Here is a 17,381-nt window from a genome sequence, read left to right as displayed (position 1 = left end):
GTGGGGGGCCGCGGGAGCAGCAGCTCCTGTTGGCTTCTGCTTTTATTTCAAATAAATGTTAAAATAAAGTTTTTATTTCAGTTAATTAAACAACAGAAGATCTAAAACTCCATCGCCTCAACCCACTGCCGCATGCAGACGAAACGCGGGGCCCCCCAAGACGGTCTGGTACGAGCCGTAATACTTTCCTTGTAAACCCTAAACCCTAAACCCTAAACCCCAAGCCATAAACCCTAAACCTTAAACCCTTAACAACATATTCTTCTGCACGGCTTTTTTAGCAACACCTACGCTGAACTCTAAAGACTGCATTTTCTTGTTTGCCGTCACTTCAGAGCTGCTACTCTAGCAAACACCCTATGGCCTGCTAACTTAAACCAAACACCCAACACAGCGCAACAGAGAAAGAAACAGAGAACGGTGGCTCTATGAGGCCGAAGGCGTGCACCCCGCTGCTGCTGCTGCTGCTGCAGGGAGCACGCCTTTGGCATCTAAACCCTAAACCCCAAACTCTAAACCCTAAACGCTAGACACTCAAACACCGTAGTTGAGACCACTGCTTTGAATGGCCCTTGGCCTTCGATCGTCACTATTAAAAGCCTCGATGCTTCGGGAGCAAGGGCCTCCGCCTCGCCTATAATGCGTAGACGGGGTGTTTGTACACCTCAGCTGCACTTCAGACCTTATGGCCCCTACAGACTCAAAGTTGGGAGTTCTGTTCTGTTGCTGTTTGTTGACCTCTGTTGGGGTTGCATGCACGCAAGTGACGTTGTCTACCACGAGCATTTTGATGTATAGTGAGCGTTCGGGTTTAGGTGCAGCAGCAAACTGCAGGAAGCAGGAGGCCCTCTCCTTAAAGGGGAGGTTATGACTTTGTTTCAGAGTCCCACTCGACCGTAGTAGTCCATTTCCCTAGCTAGCGAGCCAGCTAGCTACACAGCTAGCTAGCTGGCTGGCTATCTGGATGCCTCGCTAGCTAGCTAGCTACAGATGTGTGGCTGGGTAGTTGCGGGGCTCTCTGGCTAGCCTCGCGCTTCTACTCAATGGTAGACAGTGACAGGTGCAAGAGGTGCCAACAGAGACACAGAATAAAGAGACAAAGAAGAGACAAAGAAGATGAGGGGACATAAAAATAAGAGGGAGGCAGCTACAGAGATACATATAGATAGAAAAGACCCTCACGGTCTCCTCCAGCTTAGGCAGCCACCGAGAGCTGCAAACCAGAGACAAACAAACCAACAAAGACAGAAGAGAAAGCACAGCAGAGACATATGATAGCACAGAAAATATCGTTAGAGACAAAGACGATATATATATATATATATATATATATATATATATATATATGGCTGTTTGTCTCCCTACAAGGAGACAGAGACAAGGAGACAGACACAGAGAAAAAAAAGACAAAGATACGGCGACAAGGAGGAAAAGAGAGAAAGAGACAGGGACAAGAATGCAGAGACGAAGCGAGACAGACAGAGAGGAGGATAAAGAGACAGACAGATTGAGACACAAAGGCACATAAAGAAGTAGAAAAGTAGAGAAAAACAAAGACCCAGACACATCGCAACACATAGAGATGAAACCAGTGGGAGAACGCCAAGGCCACGCATAAGAGGAGACAGATGCAGAGTAGACAGACTCAAGGAATGAGACAGACGGTGCTGCGCATGCATTCCAGATAAACTAATAATTAAAAAGTATAATTCAGGAGACAGACAATGCATAGGAAACACAACCTTGCATAAACCCAAAGATAGATTAAAACCCTATCAAAGAAAAGAAAAGACAGGAAGGCCTCAAGCCACTGTGCCGTTATAAAGCCCTGCGCACGGGGTGCTAGCGCAGCTGCCCCACACGAACTCGGGGGGATACCAGTTGCTGCTGCTGCTGGTTTACCGCAGCAGCTGCAACTACTGCACTTGCTGCTGCTGCTATTGCTGCAGCTGCAGCGACTACTGCACCTGCGGCAATTGCTGCTGTTTATACTGATAGAAAAGAACTTCCTACCGCCCCCAGACGAAGGCAGCGCCCACCCTACCGCTGCTGCAGCTGCTGCAGTTGCTGCAGCTGCTGCAGCGGCAACCCGGTTATTGCTGCTATGCAGCAGCCACGCCTTCTGCAGCAGCAGCAACAACAGCACGTCGTGCTTATCGCTGCAGCAGCTGCAGAGTTCCAGCTGTCTGGCCACGAGGCTGCACAGTCTGTAAGGCCATCCACGCGCCCCGTGTGACAAGCAAGGCGGCCTTAAGGTCAATTGCTGCTGCTGTTGGTGCTGCTGCCGCAGCAGCAGCAGCAGATACACTCGAGTCAAGAAAAGCAAAGAAGCCCTGTTGGCTCGCAATACTCCTTTCTAACACTTTACTTTTATTACAGACAAAAAGCCGCGAAGCATTCCCCTTGTCGCCCCCAGTTTGGAGCTCTGTAAAAAGCCAGCTATCTTCTCAGCGGGTGCGTCTGCTGCTACTTTTGCTGCTGTTGCTGCTCCTGCTGCTGCTATATCGGCAATGCACAGGCTCTCCAGCAACAGAAAGGCGTACGCACCCGCTGCTCCTCCTCCTCATTCTGCTGGCGTTGCTGCAGCTGCGGCTGCAGCTCCTGAGGAGCGAAACTACTTATGCTGCAGCTCCTGCTGGAGCTGCTGCTGCAGCTGTTGCTGCGCGAAACTGCTGCTAAAGACTCAAGGTTTCGTAACAACCTTGAGGACGCTCAAGTACTCTTGGAAGCCCCCAAGGTTTGCTAAGGCTTTCAGGGCAGCTGGAGATACACTCGGCTGCTGCCGCTGCTGCTCCTGCTGCTGTTGATGCTGCTGCTGCTGCTCTATTGCCGGCAGCAGCAGCTCCCCCACAACCGCCCACAATGTGCCGCTAAAAGGCGTCCTCAGCCAAGCCAGCTGAAGCACAAACAGCAGCAGCAACAACAACAACAATAACTCAGAAACAATCCAAGCTACACTTGCTGCTACAGCAGCAGCAGCAACTGCAACAGCAGGGAAAGCGGGGTATACACTACAGAAGCAACGAGCCCGGGCAGTGAATCAGCAAATATCCTACGGAGGCAGCACCAGCAGCAATGCTGGCACCAGCGGTGCAACTAGCAGCAGTATGAACTAGCGGCAGCAAGAAAACTGCAGCAGCAGCAGCAGCAAAAGGGCGCACCTCTGTCAGCAGCGGGAGGTGAGGCCGCAACAAAGGCAGCAGCTGAGGGTTTGCTGCTAACGCCCCAATGCAGCCAACTGCAACAGCAGTCGTTTCATTAACGCTTTCTTCCTCTTCGCCGTCGCTGTCTTGTTCATCCCAATCTGCTGCAACAGCCGCTGCTGATGCTGTGGGTGACGGTGTGCCCGGTGCTCCAGCTCCCGATGGGGCCTTCCGCCCTGCTGCACCTGATGCTGCTGCTGTTGCTCCTGCTGCACCTCCTGCGGCTGGTGTTGCTGATGGCGCTTGAGTTCCTGTTGTGCTGCTTGGGGTGTCTGTTGAGCTGCTGCCTGTGGCTGCTGATTTTGCTGCTGCTGCGCGAGGTGCTGCTGCATGCGGCGACTGCAGCTGTTTCGGTTGCTGCCTCAATGCAGGCTGTTGCTGTTGCTGCTGCTGCTGCTGATGGTGCTGTTGCTGTGGTTGCTGATGATGCTGCTGCTGTCGTTGGTGCTGCTGCAGATGCGCAGAAGCCGGTGGCTGCTGCTGCTGCCGCACCTGTCGCTGCTGCGGCTGCTGCTGCGGCGCCATTCCCCGCCGCTGCTGCAGCTGCGGCTGCAACGAACCTACAGCTTGGGGGGGCATCGCTCCTTGGAACTGCTGCTGCTGCAGCCACGCCGATGGCTGTTGTTGCATTTGCTGCTGTTGCTGCAACAGCAACTGCTGCTGTTGCTGCTGCATCTGCTGCTGCTGCATCTGCTGATGCTGATGCTCGGGCGGTGTTCCTGCTGCGCCCAGCGTTGGGGAAGGGGGCCGAGCTGCTCCGAGCTGCTGCGAGTAGTCGAAGGCAAGTGGGGGTCTGGGGGCTTCGTTGTCTTGCTGCTGCTGCTGCTGCTGCTCTATCTGCTCGTGGTGGTGCTGGCGGTGTTGTTGCATCAGGTGCTGCTGCTGCATATGTTCCTGCTGCATGTCTTCTTGCCCCAGCTGAAATGGCGGCTGCTGGAGGTGCTGCTGCGGCAGCATCTGCTGCTGCGGTGGCGCCAGGCGGTGCTGCTGCTGCTGCAGTACTTGCTGCTGCACCGGTGGAGCGGTAAACGGAAGGCGCTGCTGCTGCAGCATGTGCTGTTGCTGCAACTGCTGCTGCTGCATTTGCATGTGCTGCAGCTGCTGCTGTTGCATATCCACTGGAACCTGTGGAAACGACGGGGCCCCTACGGCTGAGGTCTGCAGCAGCTGCTGCTGCTGCTGCAGATGTTGCGGATGCTGGCGTTGCGGCTGAATCTGCTGCGGCTGCATGTGTTGCTGCTGCTGCGGATGCTGCTGCTGCTGCATCTGCTGCATCTGCGGCTGCAGGTGTGGCTGCTGTTGCTGCGAACGTTGATGCTGCTGCTGGTGCGGCTGCAGGTGCTGCTGCTGCTCCTGAGGATGCAGTGCTGCTGGAGGCAGGGCCATGCCTTGCTGCGGCAACACCCCCAAAGGTAGCTGCTGCTGCAGCATTGGTTGCGGCGGCGTCATCTGCTGCTGGCTCAGAGGATACTGGTGCTGTAGCAGCTGCTGCTGTGCATTCTGTGCGTCTTGCTGCTGCTCCTCTCCCTGCTGTATCGGGGCCCCCAGCTGAGCACAAGCCGCAGCTGCTGCTGCTGCTTCGTTCACTGGCACCAGCGCATCTCCCGGTGGAAGCAACTGCTGCTGCTGCTGCGGGTGCTGCTGCTGCTGCTGGGTGGGGTTTGCGAACGGCTGCTGGTGCTGTGCCTGCTGCAGAAAGTGCTGCTGCTGCTTCTGCTGCTGCAGGTGGTGCTGCTGGTTCACTAGCGGGTCAAGTGCAGCAGCAGCAGCAGAACGAGGCCCTCGATTGTCTCTTCGTGGCAGCAAGCGGCTCACTGTCTCCTCTAAGCCCTCAGCATCTGTACTCTGCTGCTGTCCGTGTGCTGCGCTGCGGCTGCTTCGCAGCCCAGCAGCAGCAGCTGCAGCAATCGCATCCGCTGCTATCTGCTGCTTCTCCTCTGCAGGCAGCAGCATAGAGGAACCAGCAGCAGCAGCAAATTGCTGCTGCGGAGGCAGCCGCGGCGTTGTAGACCGGGTTAAGCGAACAGCAGCACCACGCTGCAACCAAGCTTCTGCTGCAGCAGCAGGCTGCATGTCTGCTGCTGCATTCGAGGATCCTGCTGCAGCTACACACTCCGGCAACCTGCTGGTGCTGTTGCTGAAGTCGTGGGAAGCAGATGCTGCTGCTGCTGCAGCTGCAGCTGCTGAAGCAGCAGAGCCAGTGCACGCCGGGCCAATCACCTCCGCCAGCTCCTCCTGAGCAGACAAACGTGCTGCTTCCATCTGCAGCACAAATCACCAAGAGCAGCAGCAGCAGCAGCAGCAGTAGCAGCACCAGTCAACATCACAAGCCAAGCGAACACAAGCAGCAGCATGGGTCAACAGAAGCAGCAGCAGCAGCATCAGGTGCAGCACGAGAGCCAGAGAGGAGAGGCTAAACTTGGAAGACACCAGCATCGGCATCAGCAGCAGCTGCAGCAGATGCATAAGCAGCAGCAGAGGCAGCAGCGGCAGCAGCAAGTACCATCTTGTGTCGAATGTATCTCAGCAACGGTGTCAAGAAGAGTTTTGCGGCTGCCTCTGCAGCAGCAGCTTTGGATATCCCCACGGCACAAGCATCAGCAAGCTGGTCGTTACTTCCCGTTGCTGCCGCGTCAGCTGCTGCTGCTGCTGCTGCTTCTGGTGTGCCGTGGGCCTCTACTAGCGCTTCTAGAGAAGAGAGCAGCAGGCGCGGGGGGGCCGTGCAAGTTAAGTACAGGAACGAAAGCGTCGCTGCAGCAACCAAGCAGCAACCCCACAGCAGCAGTAGCAGCAACAGCACCAGTAGAAGAAGCAACAGCAGCAGCAACAGCGACAGCAGCACCAGCAGCAAAAGGTGCAAAAGGTGACGTACCCCGAATGAGCGACCTCGGTAACCTCAGGCGCGGCAACTCCACTTCGACTTGCAGCACTGCAGCAGCAACTGATAAGAAGACGTCCATGTGGGGTCTCAACACCTGCAGCAGAAGCGGCAATCGCAGCAGCAGGAGACACAACAGCAGCAATGCTAAACCGACAAATGCCCACCACATTGTCTCCCCACAAATGTCATACCCACAAACCCTGTTGCTGCTGCATGCGCTGCTGCTGCACACGCACCGATTGTCTGAAAAGCAGCAGCTGAGCAGCAGCTTCGAATGCCGCCTGCAAGAACTGGAAACCTGCAAGCAGCAGCAACAATAACCGAGTGACGCAGCTGTCTCAAGCAGCAGCGAGCGGGGAAGCAAAAATACAACAGCAGCAACAGGAGCCTCCGCAGCCACTGCAGCGGAGGCTGCTGTTGGTGCTGCGTCAGATGCAGCAACCCAGCGGTAAACTCGGCGAGGCACCGCCACAAACAGTAGCAGCCAGAGAAGCAGCAGCCGCAGCACCCACAGCAACACGAGCAGCAACCGCAGCACCCACAGCACCAGCAGCAGCAACAGCAGACATGCGACAATACCTTTAGCACTGAGGAGACACCTGGGAAGGCGGAGCCCCGCCTCTGCCTGCAGCCCCCGCAGCAGGCGTGCCAGCGACGCAGCAGCAGCCAAGCCTATCCATGATTCTTCCGGTTGGTCCTGCTGCTCGTGCTGCTGCTGCTGCCTCTTCCCGTGCTGCAGCTGCCGTTGCTGCTGCTGATCGTCGCCGCCACGCGGAAGCCACGTGGCTCCCGGGCACACAGAAGGAGATGGAGGCAGCTGCGGAGACAGCACAAACGCACAAGGACAAAGTGTTGCTTATGCTGCTGCTGCTGCTGTTGGTGCTGCTACTGCTGCTGCTGTTGCTGTCGGTGGTGGTGGATGTGGTGCTGCTATTGCTTGCTGCTGATTGTCCTGCTGCTGGAGGTGGTGGTGGTGGTGTTGCTGATTGTGCTAGTACCGCTGCTGCTGCTGCTGCACTGGCATACCAGCGACACAATTGCAGAGAAGGCTTTTGCTGCGCTTGTTGCTGTTGAGAGAAAAGGCGAGAGAGCCTCTGCTTCGGAAGCGAAGTCAAGGAAGAGCATCTGCTGCAGCTGGAGCTGCTGCTGCTGCTTCCGCGTTGCAGCAGCAGCAGCTGCTGCTGCTGGCGATCCCCCCAGGCTGGTGTACGGCCCAACAGCAGCAGCAGCTTCTGCGGCTGCCTCTTCCTCTGCAACAATCTGCTCCCCCAGTCTGTTAACAAGTGGAGTGAGAGCAGCACCAAACGAGGGCCCCAGATGCTGCAGCAGCCGCAGCACCACGAACATACGTCTGTTGCTGCTGTCTGCATGCAAGCAGCAAGCTTTAAATATAGCTTCTGCTTTGTTCACTAGTTGCAGCTGCAGCGGGCGAGAAAGGTTTTGCAGGGCCTGCTGCAGTGCCTCAGCAATGCTTTGTGCTGATACTCCGATCTCCCCCTCTGCTGCAGCAGCAGCAGCTGCTGCTGCTGCTCCTGTTGCGTCCGTGCTGCAGCTGCCATTCGTCCGCGGTGAGGTGTGCCGCCACCCACCAGCAGCAGTAGGGGACACCTGCTTTTGCTGCTGCTGCTGCTGTTGCTGGGTGTGCACAACAACGAACTCCGTGGCATCCTGCAGCAGCACGGCGACGGAGGAGGGCGGGACCTGCAGCTGCTGCTGCAGCACAGCAGCAGCAACAGCAGCACTAAGAGGCGGCGCGCTTCGCGGGCTCAGCATTTTGCTGCGTCTTTGCTGCTGCACTGTTTGCTGGGCCTTGCGGGCCCCCGCATGCACTCGGGGTTCCCCTGATGGAGTACCCTGCTGGTGTTGTTGCTGCTGCTGCTGCTGTTGCTGCTGCTGCTGCTGTTGCTGCTGCTGCTGCTGGTGCGGATCAGAAGGGGGCTCTACAGGGACACCAAAAAGAAAGTTCTGAGTCGGAGTTGGAGGGGGTAGGGAGGCGGCGACGGCGCGGGGTGTATTTACAAGCGGCACGTCTGGGTTTGGTGCTGCCCCTGCTGAGGCTGCTGCTGCTGCAGCAGTAGTTGAGGTTGCTTCAAACGTGGGGCTGCTGCTACGGCTTTCCGCGAAGGCCTCTTCCTCTTCAGTGCGCAGACGTTTTGTTGCTGTTGCTGCTGCTACTGTAGCACCTGCTACGTCAGCAAACGAACCTCTTTTCTGCTGTCGCTGCTGCTGCTGTTGCTGCTGCTGCTGCTGGGAGTCCGCTGGTTGCAGGCCAAGCAAGGCCTGCAGCTGCAGCAGCTGCCGCAGCTTCCATCTGCTGCTGTAGCTCATCAAGGCCTCAACTGTAGAGGTGCGGCACCCGTTTGCTGCTGCTGGTGTAGCAGCACGAAGTGCTGCTTCCTTTTCATTGATAAGGCCCTGCAGCAGCTCTGCTGCTGAGAGCTTGACGAATGCCTCAGCTGCGGCAACGGGATCTGCTGCTTCTGCAGCTGCGGTGGGGTCTGAAGCAGCTGCTACTGACGCCCTCGCTGCAGCAGCTGCTGCTCGCGTTGCTGCAGCGCGAATCAAACGCTCTGCACGCAGTGCAGCAACAGAGACGCAATCCAAAGCCGACAGCAGCGCAGCAGCAGCAGTCTTCAAGGTCTCTCCTTCCTCTCTTAGCCGCTGTTCTTTTAAAGGGCCCCCCCAGCACTCTGGAAACCCCCCTGTGCTGCTGCTGCTGCTGCTGCTGCTGATGGCTGGAGAAGAGGGCCGAGGTGAAGCCTCCACTGGAGACTCAGGCCGTCGGAAGACACGCCCTTGACGAGTCAAGGCTCCCCCAACCTGCGTGCACAATAAACCCTAAACCCTAAACCCTAAACCCTGAGCAAAGTAAACAGTCCACTATAAGGCCTACTGGCACGCCATACCAAAGCCATGCATCAAGCCGGACTTGCACAACCTGCGGATGCCGTTCAAACCCCAAACCCCAAACCCTAAACCCTAAACCCTAAACCCTAAACCCTAAAGCATACTTCGCTTGCTTGGTCTTGCTCGTCCTCTTGATCTATCCAGTCTGCATCACTGTCTACGAGGTCTTCTGCCTCTTCAGCAGCAGCAACAGCAGCTTCTAGCGCCGCGTTCGCGCTGTTGCTGCCGCTGCTGCTGCTGCTACTGCTGCGCTGTGCTGCAGCAGCAGCCAGCAGCAAGGGACCGATAGAAGCCCGAGTGAAGCCAGCAAGGCTGAGTCTATTCTCAACAGGCAGCAGCAAATTAGCAGAAACAGCGCTGGCTAGCTGGAGCGCATGAAGCGCGAGTAGCGGCCCCAACTTGCTGCTGCTGCTGCTGCTGCCTTTGTTTGCTGCAGCCCAGGGAGCGCCAGGCAGCTGCAGCAGCTGCGGCAGCAGCAAATCCATAGGGTCCAAAGGTGCTGTTGCTGCTGCTGCTCGCTCTGCTGCTGTTGCTGCAAAGTTGTATATACACCCGAAAAGCTGAGGCAAATCAACAGGAGGAGGCCGCGGCCGGTGTATAGACAGCAAACTCTCCCTGCATGATGCTGCAGCTTCCTCCAGGAGCAGGCTCACTTCATACAACAACCCAGGATGCTGCAGCAGCAGCAGCAGAGCAGAAGCAGCAGAGCAGCAGCAACAAGAAACATCTCAACAGCGGCAGCAACAAACCCACACACCACCACTACGCAAAACACAGCAGCACACCCCAAAGAAACCAAAAAAACGCACGGCCTGCACCTGCACCCGCTGCTGCCGCTGCACCTACTGCTGCTGCTGCTGCTGCTGCTGCTGCTGTTGCTGCTGTTACCTGTTCTATGGAGATACCCCTGAGAGGCCGAGAAAGATAATAAATGCAGTTCATTGCAAATGGAAAATCCCCAGGAACGTAGCGGCGGTCTGCTAGACTCTGAGTAAGACGCCGCACATCTGCAGCAGCAGCAGCAGCAGCAGCAGCAACAGCAGCAGCGGGAGCATAAGCAGCAGGAACGACAAGTCATAAGAGAAGCGATGACGGCTCACGTAACAGCAAAACCAGCCCCTTCAAACCGCAGCAGCAACAGCAGCAACGAGGCCAACAAGCAACAAGAGGGAAACCCTAAACCCTAAACCCTAAAAGCTAAACGCCATATGAAGGCAGAAAGACAGACAGACACACAGACGCAAAACCGCTAAGCCATTCTAAAGCCCAACCCCACAACAATAAACCCCAAACCCTAAACCCTAAACCCTAAACCCTAAACCCTTGCCTGTTGCCGGCCCCAGCTGTCCCGACTCCACAAGATGCCGCCGACGCTCTCGAGCCGCCATGCGCGCAGCCACCGCCTCGGGGGAGTACTTTGCAGCAAGCCTGAACAAACGCTATACCCTAAACCCTAAACCCTAAACCCTAAGCTAGACCGTAAATCGTACACCCTACGTATTGAAATAAACCCTAGAGCCTACAACCAAAACCGTAAACATTCAAACTACACACCATAAAACCGTAAACCCTAAACTAAGCCCTAAACCCTAAACCCTAAACCCTAAGCCCTAAACCCCAAGCCGAACCTGTCCCTTCTTCTCATGAGTCTGAAGACGTCTACAGCTGCGTGCTTTTGCAGCAGCAACATTTTCTTTTCTGTTTTGATTTTGGTGCTGCTGCTGTCGAGCTCGTGTCCCTTCCAAGGCTGCTGCTGTTGCTGCTGCTGCTGCTGTTCCTGCAGCTGCTGCAACTGCTGCAGCTGTTGCGGCTGAGGCATCATATGGTGCGGATGGTGCCGCAATGGGTGCGAGTAAAGACCGACGGCGTGCTGCTGCAGGAAGCCGGCATTGCTGCCTCCCGCAGCAGCAGCAGCTGCAGCAGAAGCAGCAGCAGCAGAATATGATGCAGCAGCAGGTGCTGCACCAGCAGCTCGCCGAGCAGCATCTGCTGCTGAAGGCTGCAGCTGCTTCCGAAGTTCAGGGGATATCTTCTCTCCCTCAAACTGGCGGATCCAGCGAACATAAAAGCGCTTAACCTGCGGTATGCATACACCCCACATCACATATAGAGGCATGCAACTCAACTGCTGCTGCTGCTGCTGCTGCTATAGCTGCCGCTATGGCTGCTGCCATGGCTGCAGCGGTCGTGCCGCTGCTGCTGTAAAGGCAGCAGCTGCTGCCACGGCTCAGACTGACTACCACCACAAGCACAACCACCAGCAGCAAGAGCAGCATCAGCAGCACCCGTAGGATCAGGTGGAGCAACAGCAGCAGAAGCAGCGGCAACAGCAGCAGCAGCAGCAGCACCTGTTCAACTTCATGCTGCGAGGCAGTTTTATCTTTGGGTATAACCCCGAGCTGTTTTCCTAGAAAACTCCATTTGTTGTTTTTGTTTATACGAGGGAAGCCGCCTTGCTCCATAGCGATAATAAACATTTCGTATAAATCAACAGACACCTTCGCACATAAACACACGCACAAACAAACTCTTGCTGCTGCTGCTGCTGCTGATGCTGCTGATGCTGCTGATGCTGATGGTGCTGCTGTTGTTGCTACTGATGCTGATGGTGCTGCTGTTGTTGCTGCTGGTGCTGCTGCTGCTGATGTTGCTGGTGATGGTGGTAATGGTGCGGTAGTTAGGGAGATTGCTGCTGCTTTCTGTATTGTTGATGTTGCTGCTGCTGCTGCTAGAACTATGCACACGAGGGTGACGAATGTGCGGCTCTCTCCTTCCCTGCTGCCGGTGATGCTGCTGCTGCTGCTGCTGCTGCTGCTGCTGCTTAGCCTACCCCGAGGAGTGGATCCGGAGCAAGTGTCTGTCCCCTCTCTGAGTGAAAAGCAGAGAGAGACGAAAAGAATGTGGCGCGGTCCATGAGGACACGGCCGGTGTTGCTGCTGCTGCTGCTGACATTCATCCTGCTGCTGCTGCTGCTGTTGCTGTTGCTGCTACGGCTGCTGCTGCTGGTGCAAGGGCTGCTGCTGATTCGGCAGCAGCTTCGGAGCCTGAAGATGCCGTCCTTTTTACTTCCCTACAGCAGCGCAGCTGCCGTTTCTGCTGCTGCTGCTGCTGCTGTAACTGCAGCTGCTGGCTCTGGTGCTGCTGCTGATGCTGCTGTCGCTGCTGCTGCGGGGATCGGCGAAACATAAGGGCGGGGCCGCTGCAACCTGCTGCTGCTGCTGCTGCTGCCGCTGCCGCTGGAGACACTCGGGACGCTCCGCGGCGTCTGGGATTGCAGCAGCAGCAACAACTAATATTGCTGCTGCTACAGCTGCAGCGGTTGCTGTTGTTGCTGCTATTGCTGCTGCTACTGTACACAGAAAAGTAGCCGGGGACAGACCGCGCGCTGCTGTTGCTGCTGCTGGCTAGACAAGGATGCAGCAGCCACCAAGTGACTCTCGGTGTAGAGCTGCGTTGCTGCTGCTGCTGCTGCTGCAGCAACAGCAGCAGCAACGCGGAGCACCAATCTGCGGGGTTCCCAATGTTGCTATACAGAATGTCCTTAATGTTTTCTGTGTGTTGCTGCAGCATTACTTGAGGCTGCTGCTGCTGCTGCTGCTGCATGCAAGGTCGCTCCCTCCTTGGGGCGGCGACCGCAGCAGCAGCTGCTGCAGCAGCAGCAGGAGCAGCAGCAGCTGCTGCTGCTGCGGCCCCCTCACGATTGAGTCATACCGTACGCTGCGGGACAGCAGCAGCTCTCCTTAGTAAAACAAACAGCACACAGTCTTCTTTAACAAAAAAACTCCTTTTGCTGCTGCAACACCGCATACAATCGCCGGCAGCAGTAGCAGGAGCAGCAGCAGCAGCTGCTGCAACGATTCCAGCAGCAGCAGCAGCAGCAGCGCAAGCGTCCTGGGACAGTGAGCATTTGCTTACTGCTGCTGCTGCTGCAGCGGATGCAGCTTCCTGTGGACATTATAATCCTATAAGCAATTCCCTCTATCGCTCTGCTGCAGCAGCCGCAGCAACGCTAGCAGACTGCAGCAGCAGCTGCAGCGGGCCCAGCAGCCGCAGCAGCAGCAGCAACAGCATCTGCAACTTTTTTATTCTTTATTTTGATCTTCCCGATCCATCGTTCACAGGGCAGTTGTCTTTGTTGTGTGTGTCCTGTTGCAGCAGCAGCAACTGCTGCCGCTGTTGCTGCTGCTGCTGCTTTCGCTGTCGCTGCTTCGCGGGTAGCTAGGTCTACCCAGGCGACGCTTTGCTGCCGCGAGCTTTGTTTCGCGGGTAGCAGCAGCAGAAACAGCAGCAACAACAGCAGCAGGAGCAACAGCTGCAGCAGCAGCAGCAGACTTCCTATTGTGTAGCGCCCCGTGAACCTGCAACAGCACCCATGTCTGCAACTGCAGCAAAGTCGCTGCTGCTGCTGCAGCGGCGGCAGTACCTTTGTGGGGCTCATCGTGGGGTGCTTTTGGGGTCTTCTAGCGGCGTCGCAGCAGCAGCAGCAACAGCAACAACAACACATGCACACAGCAGCAGCAACAACAGCAGCAGCAGCGCGAATTTCTTCTTGCATTTCCCTTGGCATGCTCATCAGCAGTCCCGCTGCGCAAGCAGCAGCAGCAGCAGCAGCAGCAGCATACTGAGTGGGAGCTTGTCATCGGGCAGCAGCAAGAAAGGCGGCAGCAGCAGCAGGAGCCCTTTGTCTACAGCTTCTTCGCCTCTTGCCTCCGCCTCCCCCTCAGCAGCAACAGCAGCAGGAGGAGCAGCAGGAGCAGGAGATGCAGCAGCAGATGGCTTTTTATCGGGTACCGGTGCTTCTTATGCAGAACAAATGCTGCTAGCCTGGAGACGCGATCCCACATCTGTTCATTCTTCATGGGCTGCATACTTCAACAACTTAGAGGCTGGGCTGCCGCCTTCATTATGTTTCGTACCGCCTCCCTCGCTGCAGCAGCACCTACCTGCAGCAGCAGCAGCAACGCCTGCAGCAGGAGCAGCAGCTTCTTTAGGATTGGCAGGGAGTAGCGGGGGGCTAGCTGGTGACGCAGCAGCTGCAGGAAGCGGTGCAGCACCGTCAGCAGCATCACCCGCAGCAACAACAGCAGGAACAACAGGAGCAGCAGCAGCAGGATCAGGAGAGGGTTTATATTCTGCATATGAAGGATCTTCTCAGTCTGTTCATGATACATCTCGATTAATTCAAATGGTTCGCGGTTATCAGATGAGAGGACATGAGTTAGCAGCAATAAACCCTTTATCTCTTCCGCGCAAGCCTCCTTATTGTTCTTTAAGAGCAGCACAACAGCCTCTTCAACTTGGGCCAGAGCATTATGGATTTACTGCTGCAGATTTTGATAAAGTTTATGTAGCTAGAGTCCCTGGTATGCAAGGCTTCTTATCTCCTGACTCTCCCCCTCGACGTTTAAGAGATCTTGTGAAGAGATTAGAGGAGACGTACTGTAGCAGTTTAGGTGTGGAGTATATGCATATTGCAGATTCAAATGCATGCAATTTCATTCGGCAAAGATTAGAAACCGATCAAGCCTATGCATACAGCGTAGATAGCAGAAAAAAAATCCTTACACGTCTTGCTCGAGCACAGCTATTTGAAAATTTTTGTGGATCAAAGTTTTCTACAACTCGGCGGTTTGGTTTAGATGGATGCGAGACATTAATTGTAGGAATGAAGACAATAACAAAGAGAGCTGTAGCTGCGGGGTTGAATTCAATTGTTATAGGGATGGCACATAGAGGAAGATTAAATGTGCTTGTAAATGTTTTGCATAAACCTATGCAGCAGATGCTGAGCGAATTCCAAGGAGTTTCAGGGTTTGGTTCAAGCGACTGGGGAAATACAGGCGATGTTAAGTATCATTTAGGTGTAGAGTACGATTTGTTTGATAGAGATTCTGAGCGCAGTATTCATATGTGTATTCTACCGAATCCTTCTCATCTTGAGGCTGTAGACCCTCTTGTATTGGGCTTATCTCGTGCACAACAATACTTCCGTGTAGATAAAGAAAGAAGTTTAGTTCTTCCTATTATTATTCACGGAGATGCTTCATTAGCAGGTCAAGGTGTTGTATATGAATCCCTGCAAATGTCTGCTTTACCTGGTTATTCTGTTGGAGGTTGTATTCATTTGGTTGTTAATAATCAAATAGGATTCACGACGAACCCTGTCGATGCAGGATCTGGGAAATATTGTACAGATATTGCTAAAGCAGTAGAAGCCCCAGTACTTCATGTTAATGCAGATGATCCCGAAGCTGTTTCTTTTGCATGCGAGCTCGCTCTAGATTTCCGACAAAAATTCAAACAAGATGTTTTTGTAGATATTGTTGGATACAGAAGATTTGGGCATAATGAACTCGATATGCCTAAATTTACACAACCGCTTACTTACACTCTCATCGCTAGAAAAAAAACTGCACTCGAATTATATGCAAACAAACTCATCCAACAAGTAAGACAATAAAATATATTTATTATTCTTCATATATATATATATATAAAAATATATATATATGTATATATGTATGTATGCATATGGGTATATATGTATATATATACTGCACTCGAATTGCATGCAAACAAACTCATCCAACAAGTAGGCTATGCAAGCTGTTCGTTAGTGTTCGTATTTTTATTATTTCCTTCCTGTTGCTGCCGCTATTGCTGCTGCTGTTGCTGTGCTGCAGGAGGTGGTGACAGAAGAAGACGTCTCTCGAATGAAATCTGACATTTGGGAGTTTTATAACAAAGAATACGAAAGCAGCAAAACGTTTGTGCCTGCTCATCAGGTTAGACGCACACCCTCACACGTTTGCACCTTTAGGGTATATAATATAATATAATTATATATATATATTTATATGTACATGTCCATATATTTATATATGTATTTATGTTTGGATACATATATATATATATATATATACATATATATTATATGCATATATATATATACGTGAGTTTGAATATATTTCATGTTAAATATTTTTCCGTATTTTGTTTTTGCTGCAGTGTCAGTACGCGCCGCAGTGGAAGCATCTCGTTACTCCTGATCATCCCTCTCCCCCAAGAGTTACCGGTAAGCAAACCCTAAACCCTAAACCCTTGCAACTTCGCCTCTGCACAAAACGTGAGACAGAGAGGCTTTGCGGCAGCAGCAGTAGCACCAGCATCAATAGCAGCAGCTGCTGCTGCTTATTTTAATTAGGCGTGCGAAGGTTGTGGTTCCACAGTGTAAACGGAGTGAAGACGCGTTGATTGTTCATTTGCTGCTGCCGTTTCTGCTGCTGCTGCTGCTGTTGCAGGTGTGCGCCTGTCTGCATTGCGTGAGTTGGGTCGACGTATATTTACAATCCCCGAGGGTTTTGTACCGCATGCAACAATAGCGAAGATAATGAAGCAAAGATTAGCAGCAGCTGAAGGCCCTGAACACGAACAGACACTTGATTTTGGAGCAGCGGAGAACCTGGCATATGCAACTCTACTCAGCGATGGATTCCATGTACATTCCTCCTCTTGCTGCTGCTAGTGCTGCTGTTAATGATGCTGCTGCTAGTCCTGCTGATGCTGCTATTGCTGCTGCTAAGGATGTTGCTGCTAATGATGTTGCTGCTCATGATGCTGCCGCTAATGGTGGTGCAGCTGCTGCTAATAATGCTGTTGCTAATGGTGCTGCTGTAGCTACAGGTAATGATGCTGCTTCTGTCGCGAATAATGCTGGTGTTAATGGTGTTGCTGTTGGGTTTGCTGCTGCAGATTCGCTTAGCAGGGCAAGACGCTCAGCGAGGCACCTTCTCTCACCGTCACGCTGTGCTGCACGACCAAGCAGTGGAGGCGCAGCATTGCATATTTGATTCTCTTAAAGATCTAAACCTCCCCCATACCATCAACGTCTGCAACTCACCCCTTTCAGAATATGCAGGTTCGGATTCTGCTGCTGTTGCCGCGTTGCTGCTGCTGCTGGTGCTGGTGTTGCTGCTGCTGTTGGTGCTTGTGCTGCTGCTGTTGTTTGTGCTTCTCCTGTTCATTATTAAAATTATGATTATTATTAATTATTATTACGACGATTGATTATTATCGATTATTATGATTATTATTTGATTGCTTATTATTGATTGCTACTACCATTATTATTATGATTATTATCAGCATTGCTGTCATTATTATTGTTATTATTTATTATTTATTATTTATTATTATTGTTTTGTGCAGCCCTGGGTTATGAGTTCGGCTATTCGATGGAACACCCCGACGCCCTCGCAATTTGGGAGGCGCAGTTTGGCGATTTTTCGAACGGAGCGCAAATTATAATCGATCAGTTTGTCGCTTCTGCAGAAGTGAAGTGGAATAAGCAGAATGGTAATAGAAAAGTAGAAGTTAAATAAATATATTTT

At 53.5% G+C, this 17,381-nt stretch overlaps 2 protein-coding genes across 2 annotated transcripts; one reads left to right on the top strand and one right to left on the bottom strand.

The window, feature by feature from the left end:
• Positions 1-2,683: 2,683 nt before the first annotated feature.
• On the bottom strand, positions 2,684-12,177 carry EAH_00028740 (ARID/BRIGHT DNA-binding domain-containing protein, putative; the record flags this gene model as incomplete). The annotated part of the gene is made up of 13 exons (XM_013392646.1): positions 2,684-2,896; positions 3,162-5,465; positions 5,707-5,954; positions 6,076-6,178; positions 6,321-6,382; positions 6,664-6,901; positions 7,111-8,904; positions 9,096-9,551; positions 9,880-9,998; positions 10,313-10,419; positions 10,620-11,068; positions 11,512-11,817; positions 12,058-12,177. 13 exons carry the CDS (start codon positions 12,175-12,177, stop codon positions 2,684-2,686), a joined length of 6,519 nt encoding a protein of 2,172 aa, XP_013248100.1.
• A 1,186-nt stretch (positions 12,178-13,363) lies between these two features.
• Positions 13,364-17,346, top strand: EAH_00028730 (hypothetical protein; the record flags this gene model as incomplete). The annotated part of the gene is made up of 7 exons (XM_013392645.1): positions 13,364-14,354; positions 15,105-15,439; positions 15,675-15,776; positions 16,000-16,066; positions 16,293-16,489; positions 16,744-16,909; positions 17,200-17,346. Coding segments are annotated over 7 exons (2,005 nt in total), but the record flags the coding sequence as incomplete, so codon positions are not given.
• Positions 17,347-17,381: the final 35 nt, after the last annotated feature.

The sequence above is a fragment of the Eimeria acervulina genome, genomic scaffold, assembly GCF_000499425.1.
Source record: "Eimeria acervulina Houghton genomic scaffold, Eah_scaff255, whole genome shotgun sequence".
Lineage (NCBI taxonomy): Eukaryota > Apicomplexa > Conoidasida > Eucoccidiorida > Eimeriidae > Eimeria > Eimeria acervulina.
This window is presented reverse-complemented; position numbering and strand designations above follow the sequence as displayed.